The sequence below is a fragment of the Podarcis cretensis genome (assembly GCF_951804945.1).
Source record: "Podarcis cretensis genome assembly, chromosome: 9".
In the NCBI taxonomy this organism is placed as follows: Eukaryota; Metazoa; Chordata; class Lepidosauria; order Squamata; family Lacertidae; genus Podarcis; species Podarcis cretensis.
In genome coordinates this window covers 74,396,737-74,415,301 of record NC_137178.1, presented here as the reverse complement: position 1 = coordinate 74,415,301, position 18,565 = coordinate 74,396,737, and the positions used below count along the sequence as shown (strand labels likewise).

General features: G+C 48.9%; 1 protein-coding gene across 2 annotated transcripts in view; it reads left to right on the top strand.

The window, feature by feature from the left end:
* STRA6 (signaling receptor and transporter of retinol STRA6) overlaps positions 1 to 12,867 on the top strand; it is a 51,497-nt gene extending 38,630 nt beyond the window's left edge. For both annotated transcript variants that reach the window (XM_079991587.1, XM_079991588.1), the window contains 10 exons: positions 43 to 119; positions 1,586 to 1,647; positions 1,864 to 2,041; positions 4,209 to 4,284; positions 5,619 to 5,752; positions 6,998 to 7,115; positions 8,670 to 8,771; positions 9,811 to 9,974; positions 10,727 to 10,852; positions 12,223 to 12,867. In XM_079991587.1, coding sequence (XP_079847713.1) covers positions 43 to 119; positions 1,586 to 1,647; positions 1,864 to 2,041; positions 4,209 to 4,284; positions 5,619 to 5,752; positions 6,998 to 7,115; positions 8,670 to 8,771; positions 9,811 to 9,974; positions 10,727 to 10,852; positions 12,223 to 12,401 — 1,216 coding nt within the window. In that variant the 3' untranslated portion in view covers positions 12,402 to 12,867. The remainder of the gene's footprint in view (positions 1 to 42; positions 120 to 1,585; positions 1,648 to 1,863; positions 2,042 to 4,208; positions 4,285 to 5,618; positions 5,753 to 6,997; positions 7,116 to 8,669; positions 8,772 to 9,810; positions 9,975 to 10,726; positions 10,853 to 12,222) is intronic.
* Positions 12,868 to 18,565: the final 5,698 nt, after the last annotated feature.

The window sequence follows — 18,565 nt, the reverse complement described above, 5'->3', positions numbered from 1 at the left end:
CTTCTTGTCTGCCTGAGCCAAACTTTCTTTCTGTCCCTCTAGCATCAGCAGAGCCAAGCCAAGCCTGCTGTCAAGGATCCGCTCCTATGTCTGCTCATTCCTCTACGCACCTCAGGAAGGTACTGCATGCACAGATATTTCGAAAGGCTCCATTGTTGCTTTGGCTTGTTCTTAGGTCCTCGACCCGCAAAAGAGGCTGCAGGTGCACAAAACAGGTGGAGAAATGCAGGCTAATGAAAACCACCGTGGGTGCTTCTTGAAGCGGGTCCTGGCAACCAGGGATTATGAAGGCAACACGATTCCGTCAAGGGATGCTGCCAGTTTCGCAGTGATAGCTTCATAAAGCCAAATCAGAGTGAGAGTAGTGCTTTCTGCCCTCACTCTGAATGGACAAGCGTTTTCAGCCCATTTCACAGCCCTACGGAGCAATCAGGTGGAGGAAGGGGGTGCGGTGGGGCGGTGCGCCCCGGGTGTCACCACCGAGGGGGTGACAAAAAGACGGCACTCCCCGCAGGGCCTGCAGTGCGCCCAAGCCACGTGTCTCTCTTGGGAGTGATGCGGTGGCTTGGGCACCCGTAGGCTCCACACTGCCTCAAAAAGGCCCACCTGCCGCCTCCCCCTCAGCTATAGGGCGGCTGAGTGGGAGGAGGCAGGCAGACTCCTTGCAGGCCCCATAGAGCGGCCTGCCCCGGCTTGCCCCGCCCCGGTGGGAACAATGACTATCATTTCTGGCAGACCACCCTACTTAGCTAATAAGCTGAATTTGACTTAAAAGGTAAAGGTAAAGGGACCCCTGACCATTAGGTCCAGTCGTGGCCGACTCTGGGGTTGTGGCGCTCATCTCGCTTTATTGGCCGAGGGAGCCGGCGTACAGCTTCTGCGTCATGTGGCCAGCATGACTAAGCCACTTCTGGCGAAGCAGAGCAGCACACGGAAACGCCTTTTACCTTCCCGCCGGAGCGGTACCTATTTATCTACTTGCACTTGATGTGCTTTCGAACTGCTAGGTTGGCAGAAGCAGGGGCTGAGCAACGGGAGCTCACCCCGTCGCAGGTATTTGAACCACCGACCTTCTGATTGGCGAGTCCTAGGCTCTGTGGGTTAACCCACAGCACCACCCATGTCCCTGAATTTGGCTTAGGAAGCAGCAATTGTGCATGTGTTTTTGTGGCTGTTGGATTTCTTTGTGGGTTCTTGGGACACATCTCTTGATTATATACTTCAGTTGTTTGGACCAAAGCTTCTCTCTCTCTCTCTCTCTCTCTCTCTCTCTCTCTCTCTCTCTCTCACACACACACACACACACACACACACACAATTGTGTTTTCACCCATTTCATTTAAGCTACTCTACGTTCCATGGCATAGACTGCATTTCTGCATTCCATTTATGTTTAACTCCCAACCTCTTTTACATTTCCTTCTTTGCACCGTATAAACCTGACAACTTAAGTCTCAAGTTCCATGCAACCAGTGGAGCGGACTCTGACCCACCAATGCTTCTTTCGTTAATAACACCGGAAAATTTTATGGAACTGTTGGGTGCTACCCATGTGTGATTGTGATTTTTGTGTGTGGAATTGCAGGCTTCCAAATCCCTCTGAAGCTGGTTCTCTCCCTCGCCACATCTGTGATTGCTGTCTATCAGGTAAGAACCTAAGAACCCATGGCCTATCCAGCCCAGGATTCTGTTCTCATGGGTGCCCACAAGCAGAACAGCGCTCTATTGCACATGTCTCCCAACAACTGGTACCCAGAGACATAAGAACATCAGAAGAGCCTGCTGGGTCAGGCCAGTGGTCCATCTAGTCTAGCATTCTGTTCTCTCAGTGGCCAGCCAGATGAACCTTCTCTTGGTTTACAGGTGGCCCTCCTTCTCCTGGCAGTCTTCGTCCCCAGCATCCAGATAGTAAGGTCTGGGATGACCAAGGAGCTGACTGCACTCTTCATCCAGTTTGGTTTAGTCCCCTCTGAAAATCCCGCTGGGATCCCTGGAGACAAAGAGTTAGCCACCCTCAAGCACTACATCTGGTCGCTAGAAGGTGAGTCTTTGGGGCCCTGGTCTTGTTGACCATGTCCCTTTCTGCCCCTGATAAGAGCAAACTCTGGAGCTGGTCACAGAATCACTGAATTGCAGACTTGGAAGGGGTCCCATCTAGTCCAGCCTTCTACAATGCAGGAATCACAACTGGAGCATCCCCAAGAAATGGCTCTGAAGAACTAAAGAAACACAAGGATATAAGAGTGCCCATTCCTGGCTGCACCCCCTGCCAGCATTTTTATTTTTCAATTGTTTCCCACCCTGCCACCCCAAAAATAACGAAACTGTAGGAACACGAACTGGGTGACAAGCCCAGTTATACAATAAGGTCTCTGCATGAATGCAGTCTAGTCTTTTGTATTTATCTTGGAGCATATCTCTAAGCACATTAATGATCAATATATCCTCTCCAGAGCTGGCTAGCCCCCTAACTGAGAAGCTAATAATAATGATAATAAATGTTGAGCCAGCATTTTAGTCATTGTCCCCATAATTCAATTGAAGTGACCTTTCCCCTTTCCCAAGTTTGCTGAGCTATCAAAATGTCAATTAACAGATACATAATGAATTCAGCTTAGTGCCAAGATCTTTTAAATCTCCCAGAATTCTCTGCACAGGATTTGGTTTTTTCTGGATTGGCCTTTCTTCCAATTTTGTTCTAAACCATGGATGTAGCCATGATTTATGGGGGGGGGCAGGCTTTATGTGTGTGGGGGGGTAGAACTTCAGCTAGTTAAGTACCGTATTTTTCGCTCTATAGGGCGCACCGGATCATAGGGTCACCTAGTTTTTTTGGGGGGGGGGATGAAGAAAAGCATTTTTATTCCCCCGCCCAAAGAGCAAAGAAGCCAAGACAGCCAGCAACCCCTCTTGCTCTCCAGGCTTCAGCGAAAGCCTGCATTCGCTCCATAGGACGCACACACATTTCCCCTTCATTTTTGGAGGGGAAAAAGTGCGTCCTATAGAGCGAAAAATACGGTAATTTGTATTGATCTACTTGATTTAGGGGGGCAGCTGCCCATGCACTAAACATTGGGTTTTCCCCAAGAAAGGAGTGGGAGAATGGGGAAAGCACACAGGCCTCTGCTTTCTAGGCATGGGAAAAGTAGGAATGTGGATGAGCACTTTGAGAACCAAAATCCCCCAAACCTTCCATCCTTAATCGTGGTCATTGCATTATTGTCCTCAAATTGGACTGTTGCTACAAAATGGAAAGGAAGGTTAACGCGTTCTCGTATTACTACTTGGGTATCTTTCATCTGATGAAGAGGGCAAGTTCCAAACACTGGGATGCTGATACAGCTGTGTAGTTATCAAGTTGGCTGCCTGCCCCATGTGCTTCAGTGTTTCTCCAAGTGTTTTTTTTTTCTTTCTTTTTTGAAATCCTAAGTTCCTAGCCCTCATGCTGTGCGTGCAGAGACCTTTCTGAAGTTCAGAGGGGATGGATTCTGGATGTAGGGAAGTGTTGCAGGCGGGATCAGGGTCTGTGGTCAAAGTTTCCTAATCTGAGGGGCGTCTTATGGCATGCAAACATCCTTGTCATTGTGGGGTCCGTTGGAATCCTTTAGGCGGATTCACCCTCTTTCCCTGCTTTATTTCTGGGCCATTTGCCAGCAAGCTAAAAGCAGCGCTCAGTGCCAAGAAGCAAAAGGGGAGTGAAATGCAGGCAGCAATTTCACCCCACAGATGGTAGTGCAGTGCTCAGAAAAGCTTGCAGGGGAGCGGGGGGGGGGAATGTGGTAGAATCCTGCATTTGGCACAGAGAGGATGGGATGGAAGGAGGGGGAGGGGAGTGCATAGCCGATGACAGGCTGACTGACAAGTAGGCAGACAGGCAGACAAATGGGCTGCTGCCTGTCTTGTCAGCTCTCCATGGTGATAAGGACCCTCCCTCTTGCTATAGCATAGAATCATAGAATAGCAGAATAGCAGAATGGCAGAAGCACACCTGAACCAAGGGAATGCAGGTGAGAGTCAGGGGGCACATCTGCACCAAGATACCACTTTAAGCAACCCCCTGCTTCCCCCAAAGAATTATGGGAGCTGTACTTTGTGAAGGGTGCTGCTGAGAGTTGCTAAAAGGTCCCGATTCACCTCCCAGAGCTGCAATTCCCAGAGTTCCCTGGGAAGAGAGGGACTGGTTGTGAAACCACTCCTGTTTTTTGCAGTCTGCTTCGTCTCCTCCCTGGTCGTCTCCTGCCTGCTGACTTTCTGTATGCTGATGAAGTCCATGGGGAAGCACAGGTGAGCCTTGTCCTTCTGGACTCCACTGGGCGCAGGGAAGGGAGGTCCATCAGGGCAAACGGGGCTCTGCCCCACCCAATTAAGGCTGCCCCAAGCCAGCCCCCCTCCTGCTTCTCTTAACTGGCAAGAGATATGGCATGGCATTCCCTTCGCCTTCCTCCTGCTCCATTTCACTTTAAGTGCTCCAGCTGAAAACCCTGATCTAGCATTGCAGAAGCTCTGTGGTTTGTGCATCAAGCCACTTCCGCTGTTATTCTCATCCCTGCTTTGAGAACAAATGCCTTCACTTGGCATCCACCATCCTAAAAGTCCTTCTTTCACAATGAGGGGTTGATCTATGGCAGTCCTTCCCCCGGGAGGGAGGGATGGCTGCCAACGTGGATGGCTTTAGAAGAGGACTGGACAAATTCATGGAGGAAGAGAGGTCTTTCCATGGCTACTGCGATACCACGATAGCTGTGCTCTGCCTCCACAGTGGGAATCTACAAAAATGCAAACGCAACACGCTGGCTTATAACTGTTAGTAAATATATAATCAGTATGATGTCATTCAAAATAAACGAATAAGCCACTTCAAAATAATATAGATATCATACAACACATCTCACAAAATATACAAGTGACTGCAAGTTGTTATGTGTGTCAGAGTCAGACAAGGTTCAAACAACCAATGAATAGGAATGCCAAACCGTCTCTCAAAGGAAGACGTCTCAGCAGCTACATTATCCAGTGAGCACTGATCCACTAGTATGATCTTCACTAGTATGTATATTTCACTGATAATTATTCACTGATGAAGACTTTATTTCAAAACAGTTGAACTATTCCAGATGCACTGTCCTTCTGAGACTTCGGAGTAACGTCTTCCTTTGAGACTTGTGTGAGACATCTTCCTTTGAGAGACGGTTTGGCATTCCTCACTACTCATTGGTTTTTTGAATCTTTGTTTGACTCTGATACACATAACAACTTGTATATTTTGTGAGATGTGTTGTATGAGATACATATAATTTCAAAGTGACTTATTCGTTTATTTTGAATGACATCATACCGATTCTATATTTACTAACAGTTATTAGCCAGCGTGTTGTGTTTGCATTTTTGTAGACTGTCACATTTTGCAACACAGGGGTTTGTGTTTGTTTCCAGCTTCTGAATACTAGTTGCTGGAAACCACAGGACGGGTTTCTGCAGGGCTAGATGAGGAGCCCCCTTTGGCCTGGTCCAGCAGGCTGTTCCTAAGTTTTCATCTATCCTCCTTAGGTGCTCTCACATTCCACTTGACTGCATCTCTCCCCCCCCCCCCGGCCCGGTTTCCCCCTCTCCATTTTCAGGATCAACCTCCAGCGCCTGTACCAAGGGGCAGTCAGAGACGTCTTCTATTGCTCTCGCAAGCTTCAGCCTTCACAGCAGGCTCTGGTGTGCTGGATGTTCTTCGCCAGCTTCCAAACTGCATTTGCCTGCTTAGGTAAACAATAGGCTGATTTGTTCCTTTTGTGTAAGGATTGGGGTGGAGGTGCTGGTGTGTTAGAGAAAGGTGCTCCAGAGCAATTTGTGAAAAACAGAGGACAACTGCAATGGAAACCAATGCAATAAAACCTGCAACAAAGGGTCATCTCATCCAACCCACATGGTGCTCTAACCCACGACCCTGAGATTAAGAGTCTCATGCTAGAGCAACTGAGTGGTCCTGTTCCATGTTGCCCTTGTTAAGTTTGCTTCAGGTTAAATCTTTTCAGGTTGTGTCCCGCGGTGACCCGGAAGTACCAGAAAGGGTTACTTCCGGGTTTCGCCTCTCACGCATGCGCAGATGCTCAAAATGACATCACGTGCATGTGCAGAAGCGAAAAATCGTGACCCGCACAGACGCAGGTTGCGTTCTGCTCATGTTGCGAACAGGGCTCCGGAACGGATCCCATTCACAAGCAGAGCTACCACTGTATGTGTGATTACTCCAAAATGTTGCTAAGACAGCCCACCCACCTTGGGGGGCCCTCAGACCCATTGTGCATCCTGATCCCCACAGCGCTATCAGGATCAGGCTTGGATTGACAGGCTCTGATGCAGGTGAGGGAGAAACACAGGAGGAGGGGCATTCAGTGCTCTGGTAACCTCCAGGCTAGAGGAGTCTGTGTGATGTATTTTGTGTTTTTATCCTGTGAACGGCCCCTTGATCTTTGGATGAAGGGCAGAATATGAATTTAATGACGGGTGGTGATGACAATCTCCCCTTTCCACCCCAACTTCAGCTTCTTTGAAAGCAGGAGCATACAAGGAGGGGCAGAAGGGGCGGTCCACCCCAGGCACCACTCGGGGGGGGGGGTGACAAGATGGCCCGCTGCCGCCCCCCCCCAGCTGTAGAGCGGCCAAGGGCACACGTGCAGTTAGTATGAGCGCCGCTTGCATGGCGTCTGTACGGGCTGCCTCTCACATGGTGACCGTACAGGCTGCCACACATGCGCAGTCTGTTCAGACATTGCACATGCACCGCTAGGCGGTTTGCCCCGCCCCTCGGCGTCCCGCACCAGGTGCCAGAGAGGGTTCCTCCACCACTGTATGGAAGGGGAAGCAGGGAAGTCGGTCCTCCAACTGAGGCTGTGGAAACCGCTGTCTGAAACCCAGGAGAGCCATTGCCTGTCAGAGCTGAATGGTCTAGCTTGTCCACACTGGCCGCTCCCTCTGTTGTGACGGTGTGTTCTTGCCCCTGTTCCAGGTCTGCTCATCCAGCACATCGTCTTCTTCGTCTGCACTGTGATTTTCACTTTCTTTGTGGTCATCCCCCTGCAATCTGGCAGCAACATGCTCCTCTTTAAAATCATGGAGAACATGTGGTAAGAGTTCTACAAGCCTAATAGGTGACATAGGTAAAGGTAAAGGGACCCCTGACCATGAGGTCCACTCGTGGCCGACTCTGGGGTTGCGGCGCTCATCTCACTTTATTGGCGAAGGTGGCCGGCGTACAGCTTCCGGGTCATGTGGCCAGCAGGACTAAGCCGCTTCTGGCAAACCAGAGCAGCGCACGGAAACGCTGTTTACCTTCCCGCTGGAGCGGTACCTATTTATCTACTTGCACTTTGACGTGCTTTCGAACTGCTAGGTTGGCAGGAGCAGGGACCGAGCAATGGGAGCTCACCCTGTCGCGGGGATTCAAACCACGACCTTCTGATCGGCAAGTCCTAGGCTCTGTGGTTTAACCCACAGCGCCATCCGCATCACCTAATGGGTGACATACCCAAGCTTAAATCTGCAAAATGCTAAGATCCCCTTGGATGGAGGATGCTCAAGCCAAGGTGGAAGGTACTTCTGCAAATGTCCAGCCTTTGCTTTTGGAGCAAGGATAAGTTTCAGGGCCTCCTTCCACCACACTGGCATTGCATTTGAAGATGAAGTTGGCCCTTGAGTGTCTGCTTCTCTTATTCTCCTCTTAACGTAGCAGCCACAAGCATGACAGGATCCTGACTGCGGCATGCAGAGAAGAAGGTGATAACTCTTTCCTACCATGCCGTGGTCCCACCACCACCATCCGTGGTCCATTTAAACAATTGCCGACCAGAGGTAGCCAATGTGGTTGTCCAGATTTTGTGGACCACAGCTCCTACTGGCCGTGCCTCTGACCTTGCTGGCCAGGGATGAAGGGAGTTGGACCCCACCACATGACCCTCAGAAATCTAGGTAACTGTGGCATTTCTGAATACACCCACCCACCGTGCGCCCTCTGCCCCCACCGCACTGCCAAGTACTGAATAGTCTGTGTTTCATAGAACTTTGGAATGGAAAGTAACCTTGGAGGTCAACTTGTCCAACTGCAGCATCCCAAAGATATGACTCTCCAGGCTCTGAGTAAGCCTCCAGTTTAAATGCCCCACCACAACCCAAGGCAGGCCCTTTGCACTTCAGTACTAAGAAAAGAATTCCCATTGTTATGTACTGAGTTGAATAGAATTCAGAATGCAGCAGTCTGATTGGTCCGCAGGAGCCATCCAATCCAACTCCAGGTGGAAGTGAATCCGCAACCTGATTGGCCTACAGGAGAATCCCTGAATTAGCCAATCACATGGGGCCCATTGTGTAAATAACGTATATAAAGCAGACATTTCAGGGGAACTTCCATTCCTCACTACTATGAGCTGAATAAAGAGCATGAAATCCACACTAGACTCCAAGTATATTTCACCCAACCTCTGAAATCTTTGATTTACAGAAGATGTCTAGATCACTGAGCATTATTCATCTGGAAAGGTTCTAAGACTAAAGTTTCCTCTTCACCCTTGCAATTTCACAGATCCCTTGAGTGGAAACATGACTATTGCACCAGTTTAAAACTGTCATGCAAATACTATACCCTGAGCAAAACTGGCCACTTCTGATTTGCTTTCTTTGTCTAGGCCTTTCTGGTTGACCTTGGTGCTGGCTGTGGTTGCACAGAACCTCCTGACTCACTACTATTTTCTGGAGCGTGGCCACCTCCCTAGAGAGCTGAGCAACAGGTGACTATGGAAGTTGTTTATCCCAGCTAGAGCATGAGAGAGCAGCACCTCACTGTCTCTTGGATTGCCTCTTGCAACGGCCATACTTCTTAACATCTCAGGGTCCAGATGATGGAATATGGACCACAGCTGTGATGTAGGCAATGACCACATGTGCACTACACATGTGCAGTATCATATCACTTTAAAAAATCATGGCTTCCCCCCAATGAATCCTGCAAAATGTGGTCTGTTAAGAGTGCTAGGAGTTGTCTGGAGACCCCTAGTCCCCTCACAGAATTACAGTTCCCAGAGTGCTTGAACAATCAGTCTGGGAACTATATAACTCTGGGAACTATAGGTCTAGGGGGGAAGGATTTCCTAGGAACTCTCTGCAACCATAACAAACTACAGCTCCCAGGACTGCCATGGCTGTGGTATGAATCTGCTTTAAATGTTTAGCGTGCATATGGCCAATGAGTTGCGTTCCAGAATCAGAATGGGAAGAGTGAATTGGTTTGATTGAGCCTCTAAACCAGTTTATGGTTGCCCAGAGGTTAGGGGCATAAGAAGGCACTATTTTCCCTTCCACTCACTTTTTGTCATGTGCAACACCATTTCCGTTCAGCTGCAGTTTGTCTTCCACCAAAAATGACATGATTGGCCTCTCTGTGAACTGTGGCAAAATTGTGTAACTGACACAACTTAGGTAACTTACACTGTCGTGACATTCTTCCCCCCTGTTTCAGTGTAGAGGAAACACAATCCAGGGCAGAGGGGGTAGTCACAATCAATTATGTATTGATTTGTCGACCGAAAGCAACAAGAACAGTGACTCCCAATTCTATGCCCTGGGTTGAGCTCCGTTTTGGACATGGGATGAATCAGTGAACATCATCAGCTTCTAGTCCCATTTCCATTTCCACCAGAATTCTCTGGGGAAGGCGTGGCGGGCGGGCGGGAATCATGAACAGAAGACGCTCCTGAAAGGCTATGCAGGAGCCGCTTGTGCAAAAATAATAATCTGTCTGCACTCTCTCCACTTTTCCCCTCTGGGAAGACGGGCGCTGTACATTGTGACCTTCTTGCTGTTCCCCGTCAATGTGCTCGTGGGGGTCTTGGCAGGAGTCTGGAGGATGGTGGGGTCTGCACTGTACAATGTCGTCCACTTCTGCCGGCTGGATGTGAGCATGCTAGGCCACGGCGTGGAAGTCTTTGATCCAGGTCAGCAGAATGCAAGCGGTTTGGTTTGATCCCCTTTCTGTTTTCCTCGTCTGCTTTCTTTCCTTCTGTCCTGCATTGCATGCTCTTTCTGGCTATATGTACCTTATCCAGGAAGTTGAGATTGGCTGTGGAAGCTCACTTACAACAACAACACACTTTGCACTTTAAAATAGAGATTGGATGGATTTCCCCTTCATCCCTGAGGGCACATGCAGACTTACAAGATAGGATTCACTCATGTGCTGGCAATACAGTCATACCTCGGGTTACAGACGCTTCAGGTTGTGTTTTTGGGGGTTATGGACCCGCCAAAACCTGGAAGTACCGGAATGGGTTACTTCCGGGTTTCGCGCATGCGCAGAAGCACTAACTTGCGCTTTGCACATGCGCAGAAGCGCCAAATCGCAACCTGTGCGTGCGCAGATGCACCACTGCGGGTTGTGAACATGCATCCCGCACGGATCACGTTCGCAACCCGAGCGTCCGCTGTATTGCATTGTACAATTAAAGTTTATTTAGCAGTCCTGCACAATAAGACCCACCTCCACCCCCTGACTTAAAAAATCGCGTTATTAAATGTAAAATCAAGCATAAGCAAAATCACAGAAAATGAGTTAGAAATATTGAAAACCTCCAGTGATCTTGGGGTTGCCTGAAACAGTCTTCTTCAGCAAACAAAGGCACCTGGCCAACAGGAATGTTTTCAACTCTTTGGTATCCCCCCCTGCCCCTTCCTCCTCTTCCCCCTCCAGGCTACCGGACGTATTGCCATTACTTGAAGATTGAGGTCAGCCAATCGCACCCTGTGATGAAAGCCTTCTGCTTCCTGCTCCTCCAGGTGTGCACAAAGGGATCCCAGCCAAGAGATGTAGAAGAAGGTAAGCACTCTCAGTCCCAGTCCTGGTCCAGCCTCATCATCACAAAATGGATGCAGATAACATCCAACTTCTTGCTCACTCGCCCGCTTGCTCTGTCATTTGTGGCCAGTCAGGGAGATGATTTTCCTCCGTCATGTATGGAAAGATCAATTTCTGTCTCTCTGTATAGATTCTCATGGGAAACACGGGGGGGGGGGGCAGAGGGAGGGGAGGAGCCAACTGTGGGTTTGCTTCCTTGCTCCAAAGGCCTTCTGGTGAGTGCAGGTGGGGAGGTCAGATCTGTGAAAGGACGAGTGACTTTGGCATCCACATTGTTTTTGTCTGATGCCCCCACACCCCAAAGGAGAGAAGCGCTGTGTTCAAATGACGCCCAGTGTGGTGCATGAGCACTAGAGGGGCAGGGTCATTGGTTTATTTTAAAGCTTTGTTTATAACCAAGCATAAATATTTAAGGTTCCAAGGGTGTATGATATTGTTCCATGCCAGCCCAGTCTCTGAGCTGAGTGAGCGTCCAGGGATATCAGGTGCGCTTACTGTGATTCCTTCCAGATAATAAGGCACAGTGAAGACTGTGGTGTCTTTGTGATTAACAATAATAATAACAATAATATTAATTACACATATATGCAACCTGAGCCTCGATGGAAGAGCTCCCAGTGATATCTGCTTTTCAACATCATGATACATCTGCAGCTAGATATCATGATATAGTGATATATCGCAATGTCTGAAATGTAGCTTGGCTGCTGCTTCCTCCCCACTGCCCAGCCCTACAGCTGAGTGAGCCCCCAGTCTGTGCCAGGAGGAGGGGCAGGAGTGATGCTTCCTCAAAGGTGCACAAACCCAGGCAGACTGAGCCCAAGAAGGTGCTTACCCACAACCTACTCAGGCTCCATCCACCTGCCCGCCTCTGCCTTCACCTGATTAGGTAGGCTGTGTCTTTCCTCCTGGTCGGTCACTCCAGGAGTGACCGACCAGGAGGAAGAGGCAGCTGCCTGCCTGGGAAAAGGCAGAAGCGTAGACAGGCAGGCAGGCAGAGCCTGAGAAGGTTCTGGGCAAGTACCTTCTCAGGCTCCATCTGCCTGCCTGCCTTCCTACATCTTTCCGTTCAAGGGAAAAGTGCACACTTTTGAGAGGGGACGTTTTTAAAGCAGCACCTAAGCTATAAATTTAAGGTTTTCAGAATGAAGCCTTGATCCCTTCCACTCTGGCTAGTGATGATAAATGGGAAACCAGGGCAGATTTGCCCCTCCTTAGTCGAGTGCAAGGTCCCCCCTCGATGGTGGAATGGCCCTTGAGACTCCCTCTGGACTCCCCAGGGAAAGTGTGTGGGGGTTCCTGGATCTTCACAGTGGCCCTTTTGTTGGCAGGAGTCAAGCTCATGAAGACCAGGGCGTGTTCATCGAAAGGGTCCAAGGGCAAGCGCGGCCGTGCGCGGTGGTTCTTGGCCTACACCTTGCTCAACAACCCCTCCCTCCTGCCTTACCGAAAGGGGGCTCTCTCGGACTCCACTGCCAACGGGATGCAGGCCAACCCGGCAAAACCTTAGCCACCCAGGACAAAGCTTCTTGGGAATGATGGACTCCACCAGTTGAGAAGAATGGATCCCCTGTGCCTTCTTCACCACCCCAATCCCTGTGTTGTCCTTCTCCCATGCGCTCCATGTGCCTCTCCCATAGTCTCCTCAAGAAGCTGCAGCCTACTTGCCCTGAGGCTACAGCCTTTCCTTCCAGGGCCAAAGATGGGACAGATGTGGTGTTGGCTCAAAGTGGGGGCAAGCGGTCAGCCGAGCTGACCCAAAGATGTTGCTCGTCTGATGGCCCTCCCAGTTCTTCCTGGGCATCTTTCTCCCATGGACAAACAAGAGTGTGCAGCTCCTAAATGCGGGGGGCGGGGGACCACGTTAAATGTTTCATAGAACCATAGAATTGTAGAGTTGGAAGGAATGCAGGAATCTCAGCTAAAGCATCCATGACAGATGGCCATCAACCTCTGCTTAACCTCCAATGAAGGAAAGTCCAGGCACAAATACAAGATGGGTGACACCTGGCTTGAGAGCAGTACATGTGAAAAGGATCTAGGAGTCTTGGTTGACCATAAACTTGACATGAGCCAACAGTGTGACGCGGCAGCTAAAAAAGCCAATGCAATTCTGGGCTGCATCAATAGTAGTATAGCATCTAGATCAAGGGAAGTAATAGTGCCACTGTATTCTGCTCTGGTCAGACCTCACCTGGAGTACTGTGTCCAGTTCTGGGCACCACAGTTCAAGAAGGACACTGACAAACTGGAACGTGTCCAGAGGAGGGCAACCAAAATGGTCAAAGGCCTGGAAACGATGCCTTATGAGGTACGGCTAAGGGAGCTGGGCATGTTTAGCCTGGAGAAGAGGAGGTTAAGGGGTGATATGATAGCCATGTTCAAATATATAAAAGGTTGTCACATAGAGGAGGGAGAAAGGTTGTTTTCTGCTGCTCCAGAGAAGTGGACACGGAGCAATGGATCCAAACTATAAGAAAGAAGATTCCACCTAAACATTAGGAAGAACTTCCTGACAGTAAGAGCTGTTCAACAGTGGAATTTGCTGCCAAGGAGTGTGGTGGAGTCTCCTTCTTTGGAGGTCTTTAAGCAGAGGCTTGACAACCATATGCCAGGAGTGCTCTGATGGTGTTTCCTGCTTGGCAGGGGGTTGGACTCGATGGCCCTTGTGGTCTCTTCCAACTCTATGATTCTATGATTCTATGATTCTACCTCCCAAGGGAGACCATTCCACTGTTGAACAGCTCTTACTGTCAGAAAGTTCTTCCTGGTGTTTAGTCAGAATCTCCTTTCTTGTAACTTGAAGCCATTGGTTCGAATCCCACCCTCCAGAGCAGGAGAAAGCAAGATTGCTCCAACTTCCATGTGACAGGCCTTGAGATATTGGAAGATGGCTATCATATCTCCACTCAGTCTCCTCTTTTCCAGGCTAAACATACCCAGCTCCTTCAACCTCTCCTCATAAGGCTTGTTTTCCAGACCCTCGGTCATCTTGGTTGCCCTCCTGTGCATACATTCCAGGTTGTCAACATCCTTCTTAAATTGTGGTGCACAGAATTGGACGCAACATTTCACTCTCCAAGATGATGTCTTTGAGGGGATTGTCAGATATCCACCTAAGGTTCCCCTGCAAATCTTTCTGTTTAGTAATCCCCTGCTCTCGAGGAAGGCAATGTGCTGTTATTTACTCTGCACCCCCCCCCCCCGGTGCCGGTGCCTCCTCTTCTTTTCTCCTTGAGGACTAACCACTTCTAGCCCTTTTTGTTAAGCTGCTCCTCAGGCCTTGTGTCGTGGAAGCTGGCAAGGTCAGCTCCCAGAGCCTGCTAAGGTAGGACAGATCATAGTATAAAGAGAGTTGGACTCTCTAGTAAGAACAATAAACAAAATTTCATGGTTACATTCCAGTGAAGGCCTGGTTTGTCTATCGATGTTTGTGCGTTCCTTCCTGGTACGGCTGGTTCTGAAATTCAATTTATGGGCAAAAGGGCTGGACCCACACATCTACAGCCAATGTGCAGATCAGATGGAGAAGAAATTCGATTTAGTTTGCAGTTCCAGGTGAACCTACCAAATTCATACTTGGGTACAAAACTGAAAGGCAGCCCTTCTTCAGAAGCAGCACTTTCTCCAAATTTTCCAATGCAATTGGCCAACAGAGTAATGTGTACAAAAGCGAGTATACAATAGGGAAAGTGTGCGTTCCATAATGGAAATTGCATTCAAACATCCAGTATATTAGAGGAAATTGCTTTGCAAAAAAAATTTGTGTATTAGGGGAAATTGCATATAAAAACATTTATAGTAGGAGAAATTCATGCAACAGTGCAGATGGATTTTCATTAGGGTTTTTAAAAAGAAACATTGCAAAGTGAGATGTGGAACGTGGAGAACAGAGCTTAAGAGTGGGAAAAGGAGAAACTGTGAAAAACTGAAATTGTCAGGTTAGCCCTAGATTTTGGAATTTTGTAATACAGTCTGTAGCATAAAAATTAACAGTATGTGTTCCAAAGGCATACTTTGGGATAATTTAGAAATATGCATATTGAAATAAAATGTGTGTTTAATTAACATATTTTGTGATGAAAATATATACCTATCTAGTCTGTCCACGGATGGCGTATCCAGCGGAATAAGTATATAAATGCATCCATCCTCCATGTGAGCAGTCATGGTGAGGCAAATGGTAGGTGATCCTAATGACGTGACCTCGACCATATTCCCATCATCATCATCATCATCAGTTTATTCAATCCTATATCCAGAGATGAAACCAAAGCTACTTCTCAAGGTCATTAATTTGGGTTCGGTTGTGTAGCCTTTTCCATAAAACAATCCACAATTAAAATAATTAAAAGGGATATATCAAGTGTTGTGGGGAGGTCATGTCACGCTCCTCCTGGGGTAATTGTCCACCTTTGGTCCCCACCCTGCACTCAGCTCTCCCCTGCGGCTCCTAGAAGTTGTTAGCAGGCGACAGTGGCCACATACCAGGGAACAACTTCGACTGGCCAGCTAAACCAGGTGAGGGCCACCAATGGGTCTCAAACCTTCAGTGAGTTAGGGACCTGCCCTGCATGTGAAGACAGACTCTGGCGGACTGAGCAGATGAGACCAAGAGTGGGTCCAACGGTCAAGAAGGCATGTGCTGTAGAGGAAAGTGGGGACCAGATGGGGCTCATCAACCTGGGAAGGTGGTCCATCTAGGAGAAGGAAAATTCTGGTGCTGAAACTGCGCTGCCTTGCAGAATATCTTCAGGAAAGGAAAAGGCTCAGGAGTAAACCCTACACAAATCTGGAGTGGAGTCCCTAATACGATTGGATGGTGCCTTGAACACCTCCTTTCAGCAACTCCTGCAGCCAAGCTGGTGCCAAACATATCGGTCTGTTTCCTTTGGACCACATCAGTGAGGCCAAGAGGGAGGTCCCATCATCTGGGCAGCCCAGAACCTCCATACACCACCCAGCCTTGTGCCCCAAAGAGGTCACTGCCAACATAGTGGCTTGACTTCAGCCCCGCACACTATTGTCTCTCGAGACAGATGGCTGCCAACTTAAGGAAGCAGGAAAGTGAATTGGGCCCTTTTGCCCTGAATTCGGTTTCATGGGATGTCCATGGGTTCTGGTGTTATGAGAGAGAGAGGAAAACCTCTTCCCTATCCACATTCTCTATGCCATGCTTAATTTTATAAACTTCCATCATATCGCCTCTTCCTCACCTTTTCTGTAAACTAAGAAGTCGCAAGCGCTGCAACCATTCCTCACAGGGGAGTCACTCCCTCCTCTTGATGGTTTTGGTGATCATTTTAGACTCCAGCTGGGGCTTTGCTCTGCTGCTTAATTGGCTGCTGGTTAATCCACCTGTTCCTGGACGATGCCTGAGCAGTGAGCGGAGCTGTACATTTGGCCAGGTTCCATGTTTATGAATATGATGCAGCCTTGATATTGCCAATAACCAGAATTGTGATGCAACCAGCACCTGTCAGCCGCTGCTCAGGTAATTTACCTTGTTGTGACAAAACAAACATACTCAATCCAAATGGTTTGCTTTGCTGCCAAAGGGAACAGAATATTCTGCAGATTTAGCATCTCTTCTCGGAAAATAACGGCTATCACCTGATTATAAAGAATCCTTAAGTTGATTAAGCTTCACTCTATTTAATCAAGCAATTAAATCTGCATGAATTTGCTTTAAGCTGCATGATTTAGCTTTGAACAAAAAACAACAACATTGGTTTTAGGTATTCTGTGTATGCAGCCAACAACTGCAAATTCTCTTAGAGGCAATCCTTCCTGTAATAATAATAATAATAATAATAATAATAATAATAATAATTTATTATTTATACCCCGCCCATCTGGCTGGGCCTCCCCAGCCACTCTGGGCGGCTTCCATAGAAACTAAAAATACAGTAAAATATCACACGTTAAAAACTTCCCTGAACAGGGCTGCCTTCAGATGTCTTCTGAATGTCAGGTAGTTGTTTATCACTTTGACATCTGCTGGAAGGGCGTTCCACAGGGCGGGCGCCACTACCGAGAAGGCCCTCTGCCTGGTTCCCTGTAGCTTTGCTTCTTGCAATGAGGCAACCGCCAGAAGGCCCTCGGCGCTGGACCTCAGCGTCCGGGCAGAATGATGGGGGTGGAGACGCTCCTTCAGGTATACTGGACCGAGGCCGTTTAGGGCTTTAAAGGTCAGCACCAACACTTTGAATTGTGCTCGCAATTGTGGAGTGTATGTCAACGCCGCCGGGGGCAGGCGGGATGCCCACTCTCCTCTCACTGCCAGAGCTGCCAGGCCAGGCACAAGCATGCCACAGCCTCTCTCTGCCCTCAGGTCAGCTTTGACCCAGGGATGGAGCTACTGCTGGCGACATTGGGCCGTTGCACGAAGAAGCCGTCTCTGCAGTTCCTTTGCGTGCCAGAGCCAGGCTCCGACGAGGGAGCCTGTTGTGGGGGCAGCTGGTTGCGCCCCCTGAAAAAAAAAGTGCCCCCCAGCCCCCTCCCCACTATGCCACCACCTTCCTGAGAGTTGTTAGGAGCTACAATTCCCAGTATGCTTAACAAACTACAGCTCCCATGATTTGGGGGCAAAAACCATGATACAAGGCAGCCGCTGATTCCTTAACACTCCGAATTTGTCATCTTATCTCTGTTTTCCCTTTTTGAGGGGGCTGTTTATCTAGACATTGTGACTGGGGCAGCTGCTGTTTTATCACTGCTTTGAGAGTGTATGTGAGCGTGTGTGTTTTAAGGCATTTTATATTTGTTTCAGCTGCCTTATGAGGACTCAAAGGTGGCCTGGAAATGTCTGAAGAAATAGATAACCCTCAGCGCCATTATCTACAGCAGGGATGCGGAAACCCATGGCTGTCCATACATGGTTGGACTCCAACTCCCATCAGCCCCAGCCAGAAAGCCCAAAGGCCAGGGATAGCAGGAGTTGGAGTCCAAGAGTGCCTGGGGGGTGGGCACCACATTGAGGAAGCCAATTGTTCCAACATGCCTATCAATTCTCCAGATCTTACGCATGGGTCTTTTCCAGCCAGGCCAGGATTCTTCCCACACTGCAGAAGGAAACTTTTAAACTCAGGGCAGAGAACCTCTGGCCCTCCTGGCATTTAGGGACTGCAGCTCCCATAATCCAGGGGCAAAACTAGGCTTTATTTCACGAGTTTGGCACCCCCATGTGCATTGGTTCCCGGTGAAGTACAGGGTCAGGTTTAAGGTGCTGGTTTTGACCTTTAAAGCCCTATGCGGGCTAGGACCCACGTACCTACGGGACCGCCTCTCCCGGTATGCCCCATGGAGGTCCACAAATGACAACACTTTGGAGGTCCCAAGTAGCAAGGTGGTTAGATTGGTCTCAACTAGGGCCAGGGCCTTTTCAGTACTGGCCCCGACTTGGTGGAACACTCTGTCACAAGGGACTAGGGCTCTGCGGGACTTGACATCTTTCCGCAGGGCCTGCAAGATGGAGCTGTTCCACCTGGCCTTTGGTTTGGACTCAGTCTGACCCTTATGTTTCCCATCGCTTACAGTTTTGATCTATGGGCTACTTTTAAAATGAGGCTGCATTTTAAATTGCATTTTAACCTGTATTTTAAATTGGTTTTTTTCTCCCCCATTATGTTTTTACTGTAATTTTACTGGTGTTAGCTTCCCTGAGCCCGGCCC